Source organism: Myotis nattereri (assembly GCF_964212035.1).
Source record: "Myotis nattereri genome assembly, chromosome: 16".
Lineage (NCBI taxonomy): Eukaryota > Metazoa > Chordata > Mammalia > Chiroptera > Vespertilionidae > Myotis > Myotis nattereri.
Genome location: NC_138091.1, coordinates 16,774,591 through 16,792,822, shown reverse-complemented (window position 1 = coordinate 16,792,822; position 18,232 = coordinate 16,774,591). Strand labels below are relative to the sequence as shown.

The 18,232-nt window shown below is 47.6% G+C and overlaps 1 protein-coding gene across 1 annotated transcript; it reads right to left on the bottom strand.

The window, feature by feature from the left end:
- Nucleotides 1-2,811: 2,811 nt before the first annotated feature.
- On the bottom strand, nucleotides 2,812-17,828 carry TP53 (tumor protein p53). Its single transcript, XM_081109281.1, has 11 exons — nucleotides 17,391-17,828; nucleotides 7,772-7,867; nucleotides 7,581-7,602; nucleotides 7,246-7,494; nucleotides 6,662-6,848; nucleotides 6,471-6,583; nucleotides 6,174-6,283; nucleotides 5,708-5,865; nucleotides 5,541-5,611; nucleotides 4,206-4,315; nucleotides 2,812-3,595 (listed from the first exon to the last, which is right to left on the bottom strand). Exons 2-11 carry the CDS (start codon nucleotides 7,840-7,842, stop codon nucleotides 3,511-3,513), a joined length of 1,176 nt encoding a protein of 391 aa, XP_080965407.1. The 5' UTR covers nucleotides 7,843-7,867; nucleotides 17,391-17,828; the 3' UTR covers nucleotides 2,812-3,510.
- Nucleotides 17,829-18,232: the final 404 nt, after the last annotated feature.

Genomic DNA, 18,232 nt, shown 5'->3' with positions numbered 1-18,232 from the left:
TAATGTAATGAATTATGCTGATAGATTCTCTATTAAACCAACCTTGTGCTCCTGGAATAAACCCTACTTGGTTAGTGTTAAAATTTTTTTTGTTTTGTTACTCGGACCCATCTTTTTTCTTTAACTTGTTGGGGTGACATTGGTTAATAAAATTAAATAGATTTCAGGTGTATAATTCTATAAAATATCATCTATATATTGTATTGTGTGTTCACCACCCAAAGTCAATCTCCCATTATGATTTATGCCCCCTGAACCCTCTTCTACCTCTCCCCACCCCTTCCCCTTTGGTAATCATCACACTGTTGTCTCTATGTTAAGAGGTTGTTGTTTTTTTTAATCCCTTCACCTTTTTCACCCAGCCCCAAACCTCTCTCCCCTTAATAGTCTTTAGACTTAATGTATAAGTACTATTTTGAAATATTGCAGCCATAATTTGGCTTCTAGGTTTTTAGTATCTTGATTATCAAGTTTTTAAAAAATTTTTTAATTGATTTCAGAGAAGAGAGATAGAAACATCAATGATGAGAATCATTGATTGGCTGCCTCCTGCACAATCGGGGATTGAGCCCAAAACCCAGGCATATGCCCTGACCAGGAATTGAACCATGACCTCCTGGTTCATAGGTTAACGTTCAACCACTGAGCCAACCCAGGTGGGCTTTCCATTGACTTTTTTGAGTTGTAAGGGAGGGGGAGAGACACAGGGAAAGAAACATGGATGTGAGAGAGACACACCAATTGGTTGCCTTCTACACGGCCCCTATTGGGGCCAGCCAGGGATTGAGCCTGCAACTACTAGTAAGGTATGTAACCTTGACCGGATTTGAACCTGTGACTCTTTAGTCCATGGGCTGACGCTCAATCCACTGAACGAAACTGGCTAGGGCTCTTTATTAGGATTTAATATTAAGACCACTTTACATGAATGGGAAATTTCACTCTTTCCCTAAGGCCCAGGACAATTTAAATACCACTCATTGCACCATTTGGTTCTTGTTCTTCTCCACCCCCTCAATCAAGTGCTTGAGTTAAAAAAAAAAAAAATCTTTTTTTTTTTTTAAAAAAAGTCACTTTTAATTAGCTTGGATTTATCCTTTTAATTAAGCTTGCTTACTAGTAGGTTCATATCTTTTCTAAATAATGAAAGCATGGCTGTACATTTTCCTCAGAGCACTTTTGCTGGGTGTCTCATACATTTGGGTGCCCTGTGTTCCTGAAATGGGGGAAACAAGTTTCCTAACTTACTCCAAACCTCCATGGGGCAGGGCTTGGGCTCTTGAGAGAACAGGGACCATGTCTGCCATGGGGCCCCAGGGCTGAAACAGTGATGGGCACAGACTGACTAGAAGGGTAGATAAATGAACACAGTGAAGTGACAGATGGGATCAGAGAGGTTAGGGACTCATTAAAAGTCACACAGCTCAGCAGAGCTGGCCTGACAATCCACCTTATAGTTCTCAGTTTAGTAATCTGTCAGCTCACAAAGGGATCAGCAGAGCCAGAATAGATCTGCTTTTTTTTTTTTTTAAGTTTTTATTGATTTTAGAGGAAGGGAGAGAAATATCAATGTGAGAAACATGGATAGGTTGCCTCCCTCATGTGCTCTGACCATGCCCTGACTGGGGCCCAAACCACAACTTGGGTAATGTGCCCACACCAGGAATCGAACCAGCGACCTTAACATGCATGGGGCGACACTCAGCCAAGGAGCCACATGAGCAAGGGCTGGGTCTGCTTTTGAAGTACAGCAGAAATGAAGCATAGCTAGGGACACGTTCTAGGGAAATATGAGTAATGGTGCTGGACGCTGATCAGAAAGGGAGCTTCAAGGTGACTGTCTACAGGAATGAGTTTGCCAAGAGCCCGGTAGGTGGGGAGAGATGGTCATTCTGGGTCTCCCGGGAAGTGTTTGGCATCCCTTCACAATTAAGAGAAAAATGGTTTTGAGACCAGGGTGGCCAGTGGCTTTACAGCCATCTGGGATCCACAGGGCGAGCCAAAGGACTCCCACTGGCACTTTAAGCCTGGTTAGTAGGCTGAGAGGACAATGGGCCAGAAACCCCTCCAAACCTTAGCACGTCTCCCTCTGCCCACAGGGAGGAGGCGGGACAAGCTGTGTCCCCATTGTCCGGCCACCCCCTAAGCACTGGCTTGGGCCAGAGCTAGCCTGCCCCCAGCCCCCCTCCCTGGGACCCTACAGCAGGATGGGGTGCGGGCGAGGGTGACTGAGCCCTTTGAAAGGTTTTCCTGGCAGAGTTTAAAGCTTCAATTCATTCAACTGCCTGGCAAGAGGCCCAGGATGAGGGGATGCTGGGAAGGCCCCAGCCCCACATCCCAGCCTTCACCTTAGCCGCCCCCACTTCCTGGGGACCCGGGCTGGCAGGCCTCCCGCTGCTTGCTCTCATTATCAAATAGCACCCACCCTCTTTCCTCTGGGGAATCCAGGTATCCTGCCCCTTTCCTGTGGGGCAGATGGCTACCCCAGAGGCTCAGGCTGGCTAAATTAGACACTTAAACCCCGTAATCCGTGGCGAGTGGCTGACAAGGGGGCAGGAGAGAAGCCTGTGCCAGGCCTGGCAGGGAGGGGGGAGGGACAGTTACGGATTCACCCCCACCCTCGTTGTCATGCAGCCCGCAGGCTGACCCAGTCTCCAGCTTTTGTCCTCCTCCTGGAACCCGGGTGTGGGGCTCCCCAGCCCACATTCCCTGGAGACTCAGGTGGCTGCTTCCCAATGTCACCTCCTTAACTCACCCCTGCACGGTAGGCCCCAGGCAGCCAGCATGGGCACTCACCCTCAGACACACAGGTAGAAGCAAGTTTTATTGTAAAATAAGAAACCAATATAAAAAAATGTGATATAAAAGGGGAAGAGGGGAAGGGGTGCGGGTGTGGAGTACAGATGTGCCTTTCCAACTGGAGAGGAAATTGATCCTGAGCATCTGGGGGAAGTCAAACAGATCGAGGAAGATACGGATCCTACACTGGGGGTGGGACCCTCCAGGGTGCGGGGTGAGATGTGATCTCCTCTTAGGTGGTGAGGTTCCCCGACTTCAGACAGGAGTGGGCCAGGCCAGCAGAGAAGGGATTTAGAAGTTCCCTCCTCTTAACGAGCTGCCCAGTCACACTAGGCGCCCCTGGGGGAGCCGAGTCCCAAACACCCGTCATTTCACTAACCCTCACAGGGAGCCCCTAAGGCAGGCATCATTATCGACATTTTGTCAATGTGGACAATGAGGTTAGGGACATTCCCTACCTCCCCCAAATGGTCTTCAGAGTAAAGACCTTAAAAGTTAAGCTGAAACATCTCAGCTCCCTCCACCTTCCCTCAAAACGCCGCAGTGCAGGCCGGCTTCTGTAGCGGAGGCCTCAGCCAGAGCAGACGGAATTCTGGGCGTTTCTGAGGCACATCTGTACCAAGCAGAGGTTTAAGCTCCCAACCCCAAAAATACGCCAGGAAAAGGGGGACCAGGGTGGGGGTGTCAACGGGGGACAGGAAGCAGGGGATGTCAGTCGGAGTCAGGTCCCTCTCTCTTGAACATGAATCTTTTTTTATGGCGGGAGGTAGACTGCCCCTTTTTAGGTTTCAGGTGGCTGTGGAGAGAAGAGGGAAGGGAGGAGATTACACCATCAGAGTGAGAGGTGTAGGGCCTCAAAACGGCTAGGTTTTGAAGGGCCTGAGGTTGGAACAAGGGGAATTTAAGTTGAAATAGTCGCCATTAACTGCAGACATGCTTACTGAGCAGCAGGGGTACTTGTCTGTCTGTATTAAACTCCCAACCTTCCCTTATCCCATTCGACAAATGAGGAAACTGAGCTGGATAAGGGGGAGTAACAGCCACACAGGACTTGCTAGCTCTCAGCGGGCCGAAGATCTGACCCCACACCCCGGCTCTGCCTGGCACTCCCACGGTTACCAGGCCCCTCCTGGGGACCCCAGATCTGAGACAGAGGTGGCTAGAAACGGCAAGGAAATATCCACGCTCATAGTGGGGCTGGAGGGGTTTGTGGACCGCTCCACCTGACGCAGGAAAGTGGTCACAGGATTCAACTAGAGGAGGAGTAAAGAACGTCCAGGCAGGGCCCGGAGCCAACGGGAGAACTCAGCCGTCTGTTACCGTGAAGGCAGGATTACAGTGGAATCCCAGGCCTTCCCACATAGGACTGCAGGGGCGTGGGGCGAAGGGGGACCCAGGTCACTCACCCGGAGTGAGTCTTGCTTCCACCCGGGTCCTTTCCAGCCAGGACATCGTCCTGTAGCTCTAAGGCTTCATTCAGTTTCCGGAACGTCTCAAAGCGCTCACGCCCACGGATCTGTGGCGGGGAGGAGGGGAAAATGAAGTATTAGGCCAAGTCATAGAACCATTTTCATGCTCTCCTTAACAAATTTTCTTTTGAAAGATGAGCCTTTAAAACAGCGGTTCTCAACCTGTGGGTCGCGACCCCTTTGGGGGTCAAACGACCCTTTCACAGGGGTCGCCTAAGACCATCGGAAAACATATATATAATTACATATTGTTTTTGTGATTAATCACTATGCTTTAATTATGTTCAATTTGTAACCATGAAAATACAGTCTGCATATCAGATATTTACATTACGATTCATAACAGTAACAAAATTATAGTTATGAAGTAGCAACAAAAATAATTTTATGGTTGGGGGGTCACCACAACATGAGGAACTGTATTAAAGGGTCGCGGCATTAGGAAGGTTGAGAACCACTGCTTTAAAATATAGGTTATGGTACAAGATGGCATCCTGAAATCAGACATCACCAGGAGCCATTGTTTCTAGGCACCACTGCCCCCTAATGGCAAATGCCCTAATTGCAGGGAAAGCAGCCAGGACGAAAAGAGCATTTTTGAATGCTAGACTTGAAACTTATTATTTTTTCTTTTTTAAAGTGGCTTAAAACAACACACTTTCATTATCTTCTGTATGTCACGAATCTGACACAGATCTCATTGGGCTAAAAACCTAGGTGGCAGCAGGTGCATTCTTTTGGAGGCACTAAACGAGAATCCATTTCCTTGCTCATCATCCAGATTACTGGCAGAATTCAGTTCCCAGTCGCTGTCGTTGCTGGTCACCAGGAGGTGGCTGCTGCCAGCTTCTAGAAGGCACTATGGTTCCTTGGCTGGTAGGGAAGGCAAACCGTTACCTTTACTAAACCTCTCAGGCTTCTTTCTGGCTGGGCCTTAAATAAAGTTCCTTTTCCTCCAACTAATTGTTCAGTACCTTTGTTAAGCCTGAACAAAGGTGCCGATATTTTGCTAGATGCTGGGGCTGCAGAGATGACTCACACATGGTCCTTGCCTTCAAAGTTGGAAGCAACTTCATTCCAGGCTCATTACGTTTCTACTAGACACACCCACATGTTCAAGTCGAAACTTAATCTCCAGACCGTGGGTCAAGACCAGAGAAAGGATAGATGGGCCTACCCTCACACCTGCTACATTTACATCTTTTATGCCCTTATCCGATCCCACCAAGTAGGGGCAAGAGACTGCCCATCTTCCTTTCCCAGACGTGGTACCTGAAGGGTGAAATATTCTTCATCCACTGGCTTCTTTGGCGGAGGAGAGGAGTCAGTGTTGGTGGGCAGTGCTGGGAAAGAGGTAAGGAAGGGTGCGAAGGGTGAATCTGGGCAGAATTACACCCTCTCTCCCTCCTCTACTTCCCCTCGCCCTGCTTGCTTATTACCTCGCTTAGTGCTCCCAGGGGGCTGCTTGGGACTCCCAGGGGGCTGCTTGGGACTCGGCTCCCCCTTCTTGCGGAAATTTTCTTCCTCTGTGCGCCGGTCTCTCCCAGGACAGGCACAAATACGCACCTCAAAGCTGTTTCGTCCCAGCAGATTACCACTACCCGGGCAAGGAGAGGGGAGCAGGAGGCAGTAAGAAGGTGGGCACTACATGTAAACCAGGCCCCACCTACTCCCAACCAGCTTCATCCCATGTGGAGCCTAAGCTCCAGGGCCAGGCCTATGGAGAAGCCACAGGTTAGAGGTTGCAAAGCCGGAGAAAAGAAAACTGGGGGGAGCAACAAGGAGGTTCTACATATAGGAATGGGAGAGGGAAGGAGAAACGGTGGAGGGGTAGGGCGCAGGGGAGAGACAGGCAGAGGCTAGGGAGGAGCATGCCCGCAAAGAGGGTGGTGTTCGAGTCCCTACTTGGAGTCTTCCAGTGTGATGATGGTGAGGATGGGCCTCCGGTTCATGCCCCCCATGCAGGAGCTGTTACACATGAAGTTGTAGTGAATGGTGGCGTAGTCGGAGCCCACCTGGGAGAAAGCAGAGGCCCCAGGTGAGGTCACCCAGCCCTGAAGCCTGCAGCCTCTGTGAGCTACAGTTCCGCAGCTGTGGAATGGCAATAACCCATCTGCTGCTCTGCACACATCCCAGCTGGGCGGCCACTGACAAACCCTTCTAACCTCCCTGCTCCCAGAGACCCCAGTTGCCAAACCAGACCTCAGGCGGCTCATAGGGCACCACCACACTGTGTCGAAAAGTGTTTCCGTCATCCAAATACTCGGCACGCAAATTCCCTTCCACCCGGATAAGGTGATGAGGAGGAGCCAGACCTACGAGCAATTAGGAAAGAATCAGGCACCTGGGCACTCTGGGCCACAGCCCTGTCCCATCTGCAGCCCGACTCTCACCGTCACTATAGTCAGAGCAGCGCTCATGGTGGGGGCAGCGCCGCACAACCTCCGTCATGTGCTCGGACTTCTTGTAGATGGCCATGGCACGGACCCGGGAGCTGAGCGGGGGTGGGGAGCTGACCCACAGCTGCACCGGGCAGGACTTTGCCATCTGGCAAAACAGCTTGTTGAGGACAGGGGAGTACTGTAGGAAAAGGAGAAAGAAGGAACGGGAGGTCAGGGGACAAGCACTGCTTAAGCACCAACAGAAAGCCACGTACTGTGTGGGGAGGGGGGCTAGGGATGGGCAGCGTTGGAGACCTGTGTCCCAGGAGCTAATTTACAAACGCTAAGGAATGAAAGAGGGCGAAGAGAGAAAGAAAAGTTCCCTGGCCTCAGGAGAGATGCCGAGAGCATGACGCCCAAGGTCAAGGGAGAATTCAACTTTGGGACAGAGGTCAAGGTCACAGACTAAATAGGTAGAATGTAGAAAGACAAGCCAAAGGCTCAGAGAGATTCTAGTGTTCTGAATAGAAAAACTCAGGGGGATATGGTCAGGCATTGAACTGTCACAGGGAAGCCAGCCTCCCAGGGCCACTGACCGTGCAGGTTACAGACTTGGCTGTCCCAGAATTCAGGAATCCTAAACGGAAGCCATAGCTACCAGGATAGGTCTTCGGGGAAGGGACAGAGGATGACAGGGTGCAGGAGTTGGCTGGTGCTGGGACAGCAGCTGCTGGTGCAGGAGTTGCTGCCATACTGGAGGTTTCATTTGGACCGTTGTCCAGACAGTCTTCGAGGCTGAAGGGCATCCAGTCCAGTCCACCCACTGCCTGGGAGTCCTCAGGATTCTGTGCATGAGGAAAACGAGTTAGAGGGCTAGGTCCCCAGGCTGTTGCCCTGTGGCCCCTGGTCCCTCCCCATCCCTAGTCCTTACCAGATCATTGTTTCCATGAAGTCTGAAAGACAAGAGCAGAAAGAAAGTCAGTATTGGTTCTTGCTTTCCACAGGCCTCTACTCCTAGGGAGCTGGGGAATGGGGGGAGGGGGGAGTAGGCTGGGGGGGGATGGGCAGTCGTTATCAGAGGGTGGGCAGTGAACATGCCCCTCCCATGAGACCTCTACTCACAAATTCCACAAGTCTGAAAATGTCTCCTGACTCAGAGGGGGGTCTGCGACTTCTGGCTGTTGGTCATCCATTGCAGCTCCCTCGAAGGCAGTGTGGCTGCGGTGGGGGGAGGAAAAGTGAGGATCCAGCACGCAACACGCCCAACACCGTATCAGGGTCTGACACAGAGGAGTCCCCCGACTTCCTGAGGAGCAGGGTTCACAACTTCTTTCTTCAAATCCTTTATCACAACCCAGGCTGCTCCTTGCCCACCTCCCACCAGCCTTACTACACACTTGCTTGAGAAAAAAATAAAATAAAAAACAACCAGAGAGGGACTTCCAATCTTCCCACCAATGAATCCGCAAGCCTTCCTGGGAACTGTACCTTACTTCTGCCTTCCTTCCTGCTGAGGATGCGGTAACTCTCAGCCCACTCCCGCCACCCAGTCACCTCCCTCGACCCCCTTCATCGCAAAGCTTCCTGAGGAGTGTACGCTTTCCGACCCCCATGACCAGGCCCCTGCCTGCTTCTCTGATCTCATCTCCCAGCACGCTCCCCTTCCGGGGCTGGGGCTACACTGGCTGTGGCTGCCCTTCGAACACTCCCCCGTTCACCTAACTGTTGGTTCCCTCTGCTGGGAACACTGGCTGTGCCATCACTGCAGACCTCAACTTGAAAACCTCCTCGGGGATATTTCCCCAGACCACTCAACGACCGCTCGCCAAACTCTGCCACCCTCTTAATTCTCATGGCACTCATTAGGTCCGATACCTTTCCTTGTGCATTCGGGTCCTCTATCAAAGGGGTTCTCAACCTGTGGGTCACGACCCCTTTGGCGGTCGAACGACCCTTTCACAGGGGTCGCCTAAGACCATCCTGCATATCAGATATTTACATTATGATTCATAACAGTAGCAACATTACAGTTATGAAGTAGCAACGAAAATAATTTTATGGTTGGGTCATAACATGAGGAACTGTATTTTTTTAAAATATATTTTATTGATTTTTTTTACAGAGGAAGGTAGAGGGATAGAGAGTTAGAAACATTGATAAGAGAGAAACATTGATCAGCTGCCTCCTGCACACTCCCTACTGGGGATGTGCCCGCAACCAAGGTACATGCCCTTGACCAGAATCGAACCTGGGACCCTTCAGTCCCCAGGCCGACGCTCTATCCACTGAGCCAAACCAGTTAGGGCAGGAACTGTATTTATTTATTTTTTAAAATATATTTTATTGATTTTTTACAGAGAGGAAGGGAGAGAGATAGAGAGTTAGAAACATCGATGAGAGAGAAACATTGATCAGCTGCCTCCTGCACACTCCCTACTGGGGATGTGCCCGCAACCCAGGTACATGCCCTTGACCGGAATCGAACCTGGGACCCTTCAGACCGCAGGCCGACGCTCTATCCACCCACCGAGCCAAACCGGTTTCGGCAAGGGAACTGTATTTAAAGGGCCAGAAGGTTGAGAACCACTGCTCTAGTTGAATATAAACATCCTCAGGACAGGGAAGTTATCTTGTTCATCATAGTATTCGCATAATGCCTTGCACCTGGTCGAGCTCACTGGCAACTAAATGAATTGTCTGGAGTAAGATGCTTACTTCATTACAGGTTAATCTTCAGGTACAGATTTTAGGTAACAAAAATCATGCAACTAAGAGGCTGTCAAAGGACTACCTGCCAGAACTACTCAAACTGATGGGGGATAGCCATGTGCCTGCAAGGAGCAAGGCAAGAGGGGGTGGCGAAGGAGTGGCCAGTGGGACCTGGGGGAGAAGTACAGAGGTCCCTCTCATCAGTGATCACAAAAACTTTTGAGACTTTTATGGAAGGGAGCTCATAAGTAAAAATCTCTAGATTTTCCTAGCTGGTTTGGTTCAGTGGATAGAGCGTCAGCCGAGGACTGAAGGGTCCCGGGTTCGATTCTGGTCAGGGCACATGCAAGAAGCAACCAATCGATGTTTCTCTCTTTCTCTGTCTCTCCTGCTCTCGAAAAATCAATGGAAAAATACCCTCGGGTGATGATTAACAAAAAATTAAAAAATAGTAGTAGTAGTCGTCTACATAGTAAGATCTTAACAAATGCTTCTGTTTGTATGATAGTTCCATTTTATTTGTCCTATACTGATTGTGAGTGGATGAGACTTTTGTGGTACTGCCCCATTAATGCTGGTCCACCTCCTCAGGGAACTCAGTTCAGTAAACATGCCAGCGGGGGCTGTCTTGGGGTGGTGGGCCCAAGGTGTCAGTCCCACTGGGTAGCAACTAAACCAGGGGTGGGCAAACCTTTTGACTCGAGGGCCACAATGGTTCTTAAACTGGACCGGAGGGCCGGAACAAAAGCATGGATGGAGTGTTTGTGTGAACTAATATAAATTCAAAGTAAACATCATTACATAAAAGGGTACGGTCTTTTTTTTTTAGTTTTATTCATTTCAAACGGGCAGGATCCGGCCTGTGGGCCGTAGTTTGCCCACGGCTAAACTAAACTCTCAATGCTTCTTAAAAAAAGCAGGTACAACCCAGCTGGCGTGGCTCAGTGGTTGAGCATCGAGCTATGAAAGAGAAAGTCCCGATTCAATTCCCGGGGTTATGGGCTCAATCCTCAGTGTGGACATGCAGGAGGCAGCTGATCAATGATTCTATTATCATTGATGTTTCTGTCTCCCTCCCACTTCTTCTCACAGAAGTCAATAATAAAAAATATACATATAAAAAAAAAAGCAGGCGCACTTGTCCTAGGAAACCTTTTGGGAGTGGGTACTTCCTATGGGCACGTGCATCAGGAGGCCAGGATACTAAAATTGTCAGAAGCTGAACCAGACCTTCCAGAGGTTGAGGAGGAAGGATGTTTACACAGGCAGTCCCAGTGGGGAGGCGATGGACTCAGGACTACAAGGGTAATTGTGCTCCCAAGGCTTCATCCAGAGTCTGGTGTAAAAAAATTTGATTCTGCCGAAACCGGTTTGGCTCAGTGGATAGAGCGTCAGCCTGCGGACTGAGAGGTCCCGGGTTCGATTCCGGTCAAGGGCATGTACCTGGATTGCAGGCACAGGATGTGCAAGAGGCAGCTAGCTGATCGATGTTTCTCTCTCATCGATGTTTCTAACTCTCTCTATCTCTCTCCCTTCCTCTCTGTGAAAAATCAATAAAATATATTTAAAAAAAAAAAATTTGAAAAAAAAAAAAAAATTTGATTCTGGAAGACACACATTGTACTACTTTGCAAGACCACTGCCAGTTAGGCTCCTAGGAAAATGGTTGGGCGCAGCAGGAGTCTTGCACAAAAATTCATGCCAGTGTTGTCCCTAATGGCAGGTGACAAGGAACGTTACTACCCATCAGTAGGAAATGGCTAAATTACTATTTTTGTTAATCCTCACCCAAGGATATTTTCCCATTGACTTTTAGAGAGTGGAAGGGAGGGGGTGAGACAGAGAAACATTGACTGGCCGCCTCCTGCATGCGCCTGCGTGGACCTGGAACCTGCAACCAAGGTGGGTGCCCTTGATGGGAACTGAACCCGAGACCCTTCAGTCCTCGGGTGGAAACTCTATCCACTGAGCAAAACCGGCTAGGGCTATTATTATTTTTTAATCTTTACCTGAGGATATGTGGTGTGTTTTTAAAATTGATTTTAGAGAAAGAGGAAGAGAGAAACATCGATGTGAGAGAAACATGGATTCACTGCCTCCCGTGAGTAATGAGAGTAGGTATGTGCCCTGACTGGGAATTGAACTTGCAACCTTTTGCTGTATGGGACTAAGCTCCAATTAATTGAGCCACTGGGCCAGGGCAGGAATGGCTAATTAAATGTGATGTACTCGCTTACAAGAGAAACTCAGAACAGAGTTTATGAAAATGAATTTTCTGTATGTGTAACTTGATATAACTCAGAAACATGTTGAGTGAAAAATACAATTTGCTAGAAAAAAGCAAAACACGGTAATGTAAGTAGTTAATGCAAATTAAAAATACAAAACAACTATTTATTGCTTAAAATCATATGTATGTTAAAATCTGAAAGACAGGCAAAAAGAATAAATTCACAAAACTATGATGTCTCAGAGAGGGTATATGTTTGCTCATGGGGCTGTGAATTGTAGCTTTATTAACAAAGAAAAATGAAATAAAGAGCTTACCCATACATTAGTTGTGCAATTAAAACATGGATACAAAAAAGACAAAATAATTATTTGGTGGAAATGAGTGTTGTTATTCTTGTACTTGTCTGCATTTTTCCAAAATAAGAAAATCTAAAAAAAGAAAAATAACCTCTTTCCCAGATTCACTTTGGGGCCTTGGTAGAAAATCATTTGACTACACTTATGTGTCTTTCCTGGACTGTATTCTGTTCGCTGGTTATCCTCTTGTAGCTTTAACCTTTAACTTTGTACTACTCTTTCATTTTGGAATCCGCTTGTGAATTTCTACAAAAAGCCTGCTAGGATACATACATACATATGTTTTTGTTAATGTCAGAAAGAGGAAGGGAAACATCAATAATGAAATACGTAGAATCATTGATTGGCTGCCTCCTGCACATCCCCTACTGAGGATTGAGCCAGAAACCCGGGCATGTGCTCTGACCGGAAATCGAACCCATGATCTCCTGGTTTATAGGTCGATGCTGAACCACACTGACCAGGCATCAGCAATATTTTGTAGTTTATCATACAGAGCTTTTGTACATCACTTGTTAAATTACTCCTGAATATGCCATGTTTTGGATGCTATTTTAAAATTCATTTTTCGAGCTCAGATTCAATGGTTGCTATTATACAGAAATACAATTTATTTATATTGCCTTTGAAACTTGTGATCCTGTTATAATCACTTGCTAGTTCTGATGATTTAAAAGAATTTTCTATTAAGATTTTTTTGTGTATACAATCATGCCATTTGTAAGTAAAACAGTTTATTTCCTTTCCAATAATAACGTTTACTTATTTTTTTAAAAAATATTTTTATTGGTTTCAGAAAGGGAGAGGGAAAGAGAGAAACATCAATGATGAGTCATTGATTGCTGCCTCTTGCATGTCCCACACTGGGGAGCAAGCCCACAACTTGGGCATGTGCCCTGAACGGGACTCGAACCCTGACCTCCTGGTTCATAGGTTGATGCCCAACCACTGAGCCATGCTGGCCGGGCTACTTATTTTTCTTGCCTGTATAATGCTGAAGTGTCGAGAGTGGAATCTTTTACTAGTTCCTGATCTTAGAGGAAAAGCATTAAGCCTGTCACTATCCTATATAATAAAAACCTAATATGCTAAGGCCACGCAACCACTTGCTATGACATGTACTGACCACCAGGGGGCAGATAGTTGACTGCTCAAACACTCACTATGATGTGCACTGACCACCAGGGGGCAGATGCTCAATACAGGAGCTGCAGCTGGTGGTCAGTATGCTCCCACAGGGGGAGCACCGCTCAGCCAGACGCTGGGCTCATGGCTGGCAAACGTAGCAGCACTAAGGACTCCTGGACTGTGAGAGGGCACAGGCCAGGCTGAGGGACCCCCCTCCCATGCACAAATTTTGTGCACCAGGCCTCTAGTTATGTATATTGCTAATGGTAACTTGATTGGGGTTGACCTTTATCAGACTGAGGAAGTTTCCTGTTTTTAGTTTGCTGGGAGGTCGGTTTTTCTTTAAGGGTTCTATTCCTGGTCAGGGCACATATCTGGTTATGGGCTTGATCCCCAGTAGGGGACGTGCAGGAGGCAGCCAATCGATGATGTTTCTCTCTCTATCCCTCTCCCTCTAAAAATCAATAAAAACATATTTTAAATAATCACAAAGAGCGGTTGCATATTGTCATCTGCTTCTTATGCATGTTAAAATGATTATTGGATTTTAAAGAATAGTTTATTGGTTTTTAAATAGAGAGGAAGCAAGAGAAACATTGATGTGTGAGAATGCAACATTGATTTGCTGCCTCCTTCGTGCCCCCTCTCCCCCACACAAATGGGGATTGAGCCAGAACCCAGGCATGTGCCCTGAACGGGAATCAAACCAGCACTTTCAGTGCATGAGATGGAGCCCAACCAACTGGGCCACACTGGCCAGGGCCACCATAGGGTTTTTAATCCATCCATCTGCTAACAGGGCACATTACACTGATTTTTCAATGTTAAATCAACACTGCAGTCAGGGATAAACTTCACTTGGTCGTTTTTGTATATTATCAGGTTTGATTTGCTAAAATTTGTAAGATTTTGCACATATATGCTAACAGGAATATTGGTCTAATTTTCTTTTCTTGTAACATCCTTGATTTGGGCTTGTTATCAAGATTATCCTCGTCTCACAAAAATGAGTTGGATGTCACCTCCTTTATAATTACAGATTGGTAGTGTTTCTTCGCCAAATGTTTGAAGCTAAGGTAGGGAACCAAAGTTTCCCCACCCGAAGCTTCCTTTTTTTGGGATATTGATTTTAAGCTGTTTATTAAGAAACAAAAGACTCAGAACTTTTGACCCTAACCCTTGTCTGTCCAAGAGATTCAAACAGAAACACCTGCTTCAGGAAGGAGATCTTAGAATGTTCTCCTTAGCCGAATTTGAACTAAGCATGGTGAATAAGAGGGCTTCAGGAAGGGGCCTGTTAGCTAGAAAGATACTGGCTCTGTTCCGTTATCTCAGAGTTGCCTCGCAGGAAAATTCTTGCTGTATGTTCTGCCTCATGGATGTTCCACTCTTCCAGATTCACCCATTCTCACTTATGAAACGTAATACCCCGCCTCCTCTTTCTCCAAAGTGTTTTATGTGAATTCCCCATGCACATGTATTAAATCTTTGATTTTTCTTCTGTTAATCTGTCTCTGTTAATTTAATTATTAGTCTAGCTAGAACTTAGAAGATGAAAGGTATTAATTTTAGAATTTTTTTTGGCTTCAAACAATAGAACTTTATCGTCTCACAGTTCTGGAAGCCAGAGGCCCAGAATCAAGATGTTGGCAGGGCTGTTTCCTCCTGGAGGCTCTAGGGGAATGTGTTCAATACCTCTCTTCTAATTGCTGGTGGTCTCCGACAATCCGTGGTGTTCCTTGACTTGTAGATGCATCCCTCCCATCTCTGTTTTCATCCATCACATGGCCTTCTCCCTGTGTGTGTGTCTGAGGTATTAATATTTTTTTAGGCCCCACCAAGAATAAAACAGACAGAAAAGAGCATTAAGACAGCAGACTTAAACCCAAACCTCACAAGAATTGCATTAAATGTAAATGGACCAAACACTTCAATGAAAAGCAGTTTGGTGGGAGAAAGAAAGACTATTTCAAAAAGTGGAGCTAGAACAAGTGGATATCCACATAGAAAAACAAAAACAACCAAAACCGAAAACTATCAAGGTTATAGAAGACAATATGTGAGAAAGTGTACAAGAGTATCTTTCATGACCTTGAGATAAGATTTCCTAAACAGCCCTGACTGGTTTGGCTCAGTGGATAGAGCGTTGGCCTGCGGACTGAAGGGTCCCAGGTTCAATTCCAGTCAAGGGCATGTACCTTCGTTGCGGGCACATCCCCGGTAGGGGGTGTGCAGGAAGCAGCTTATCGACGTTTCTCTCTCATTGATGTTTCTGGCTCTCTATCCCACTCCCTTCCTCTCTGTAAAAAAAATCAATAAAATATATTAAATATATATATATATATATTTAAAAACAGACATTATATTAAGAAATGTTAATAGTAGCTTTATTCAAAATAACCCCAACCAAGAAACAACTCAAGAGGCCATCAAAATGAGAAGAATCCAATGTCATACACTAAATAAAAAAAGTATCAAAATACTGATACTCTACCAATACATGCAATAACAGGGATGAGTTTCACAAAAATCATGCTGAAGCCTGACACAAAGAAGCACATACTGTTATGACTCCATTTATATTAATTTCTCTAAACAGAAATAAAAATAAAGGGGGGGGGGGTTCAGAGAATACACTGGGAAGAGGCATGTGAAACTTTTCTGGGACGATGACAATATTCCATATTGAAGGGCGTAACACGGTGGTTAGATGCCAAGACTCATGTAATCGCAGTGGGTATGAACGCGGCCTCCATTTATTAAAAAAGCACACTGGGCACGCGCAGCGCCTGGTTTTTAGCAGGTGCGTCGTCAGCGACTGGAAAAGCATGACCGCATATTGAGGGGTGACGATGCGGGGGAAACGGCTAAGCTTAGGGTTGCGGGGCTCTGCCTCTCGCGGGCAGCAACTAGCCAGGACCCGCGCGCTGCACTCGGGACCGCGGGCCGCCCCTTCCGCTTTCACGACGTTCAGCCTGCGTCCCGAGTCGGAATGGTTTAGTCCAAACCGCATACAAGTTGTTTCTCCGCCACAAATTAACCCTCGTTACGCTCTTTCATCGTTTAGTTCTCAAACGTACTCACTCGCGAAAATACCTAGGGGTTGCCCTGCGCACACTTAAAAACAAACAAACGAACGAATAAACAAATAAAACCCTTCCCGCGCAATGGTAGCGCCCGCCCAGAGGATAGGCGCCCAGGCCGGAGCACACCATTCAGAGAGGGGGAGGGGTAGAGATCTGCATCAAAACAAAGACACGCCCGTCCTCCCTGCAAGCCGTGATTAAGTGGTCCAGGAAGAAAAAAGAAAAAATAGAGGAGGGGGTTATCAGCTTCCCTCCACAAGTCATCCGAACCAGCTTAAAAGGCATTTTCTCTCTTTCTCGTTCCCTTCCATCGGGTAAATATGAGCTGCACCAAAGGAAGAAACCGGAAGTGGCCCTGCAAGTGGCAGACATGTAAAAGTAGAGCCAAACAATAACAGGGCTTCCGGGCCTCTCAGACCCGGATAAAGCACGCGGGTTTCGCGGGCAAACCTCTCCTTTCGCATTCCCCACTTCCACGACTGACAGTATTTGATTGGATTTTCTTCGTCTAGCAGAGCCGGTTGGAAAATTTATTCCAGGGAGGACAAAGGTCCGGAAGTTATGGGACCTGCCTTAGCAGCGTGGGCGCTCAGATCGCCCGGAATAATCACTTGAGGATGCACCCGAGATTTCACTAGGGTACTGTGGGCTCTAAAATCTAGAGCCGGCAACATAATTTGATGAACAAGAATAGATCCAGAGACAAATGGCAAGGGGGGTGGGGGGTTAGAGAGCAACCAAAGGACTGGTATGCATGCACATTAGCATAAACAGTGGACAGAAACACTGGGGCAATGGGGGCATGCCCGGGGTGGGAAGGGCTGGGGGTGGTGGTGGTGGTGGTGTCAATCGGGGAAAAAGGAGACATGTAAAACTTTAGACAATAAATAAAAAAATAAAATCTAGAGCCGGGAGTTCCAGACCGTGTTACTTAACGATTCCCCGCTCCCGGCCCTGGCATGGGGACAGGAATGGGTGGGTGGGGAAGAACCCTTTAGGCCAGCGGAAAGTTCCCCCAAGTTCCACTCCCCCGCCCAGGTGTTCAGGTTCCCAACATCCTCATTATCTACACCCAGACCTGCCAACATAGCCGCCAGCCAAACTTCTCCTCTCACCCGAACCCCCGGCCAAATCGCCAGGTCCCCGGCACCCCACCTCCCTCGCTGAAAATACCCGGGGTCGAGAGCTCCTGGACTCAGAGAGGACTTATCACACTGCCAAGAGCTTACCTGAGTTTCGGGGAGCGTCTCACCGTCCTGGGAAGCACGCTCCGAGGCCGGAAGCCGGGCGACCCCGGGAGCCCAGGGAACACCTGTGTCCAGGACCGTGGCTTTGGACTTTTGAGCTCAAAACTTTTAGCGCCAGTCCGAGCACATGGGAGGGGGAAATCCCAATCCCAGCAACCCCTGCGAGACTACTGGCACAAAGCTGGACAGCCATGACAAGTAAGGGCAAGCAATGTGCCGGCGGGCGGAGGCTGCTGGAAAGGAGAGGGGGAGAGTCAGGAATCCGCTGTATTGGTGCCGTAGTTACCGACATTTTGCGATGGGGAAGTCAGACGAGCCAACGTCGTGAGGACAGCATTGGTGGAAACCATTTTGGAAGGCTCCTGTCATTGTATCCAATTGGAAGGTGGAAGGAAGAAAGCCTTTGTACTTGCCGTTCCCTCTGCCTGGAATACCTCTCTCCCAGATAGTTGGGTATTTCTTCTCAGCTAAAGGGTCACCTTTTGGGAAGGCTTTTATTAAGACCCCAATCTAATGTATTTTCCCTAATACTCTACATCACAGCCCTATTACTATCTGAAAATATTTGTTCCTTGCCTTTAATACACAGCAGCGTTAACTTTAGTCTACTTCTTATTCACTGTTTTATGTCCCAGAGCTTATTACAGTACTGGGAAGCAACTAAGCGCTCAGTAATAAATATTTATTTAATGAATGAAGAGACGAAAGTCTGAGGAACTTGGCGAGATGGAGACGTTCAAAACCTGTAAAATCAAGCATGGCGCTAGCGCCCTCTGCCCCCGAGGTGGGAAGTAGGCGCTTTAAGAACGACCGCGGGAGCCCAG

Bases quoted from the DNA above. Each gene is read 5' to 3' on its own strand.
- TP53 (XM_081109281.1), bottom strand. From the start codon at position 7,842: ATGGATGACCAACAGCCAGAAGTCGCAGACCCCCCTCTGAGTCAGGAG. The intron at 5,866-6,173 runs GTAGGGACTCGA...TTGCCCGGGTAG, and splicing joins ATCACACTGGAAGACTCCAA to TGGTAATCTGCTGGGACGAA. The intron at 4,316-5,540 runs GTACCACGTCTG...TCCCCGCCACAG, and splicing joins AAGAATATTTCACCCTTCAG to ATCCGTGGGCGTGAGCGCTT.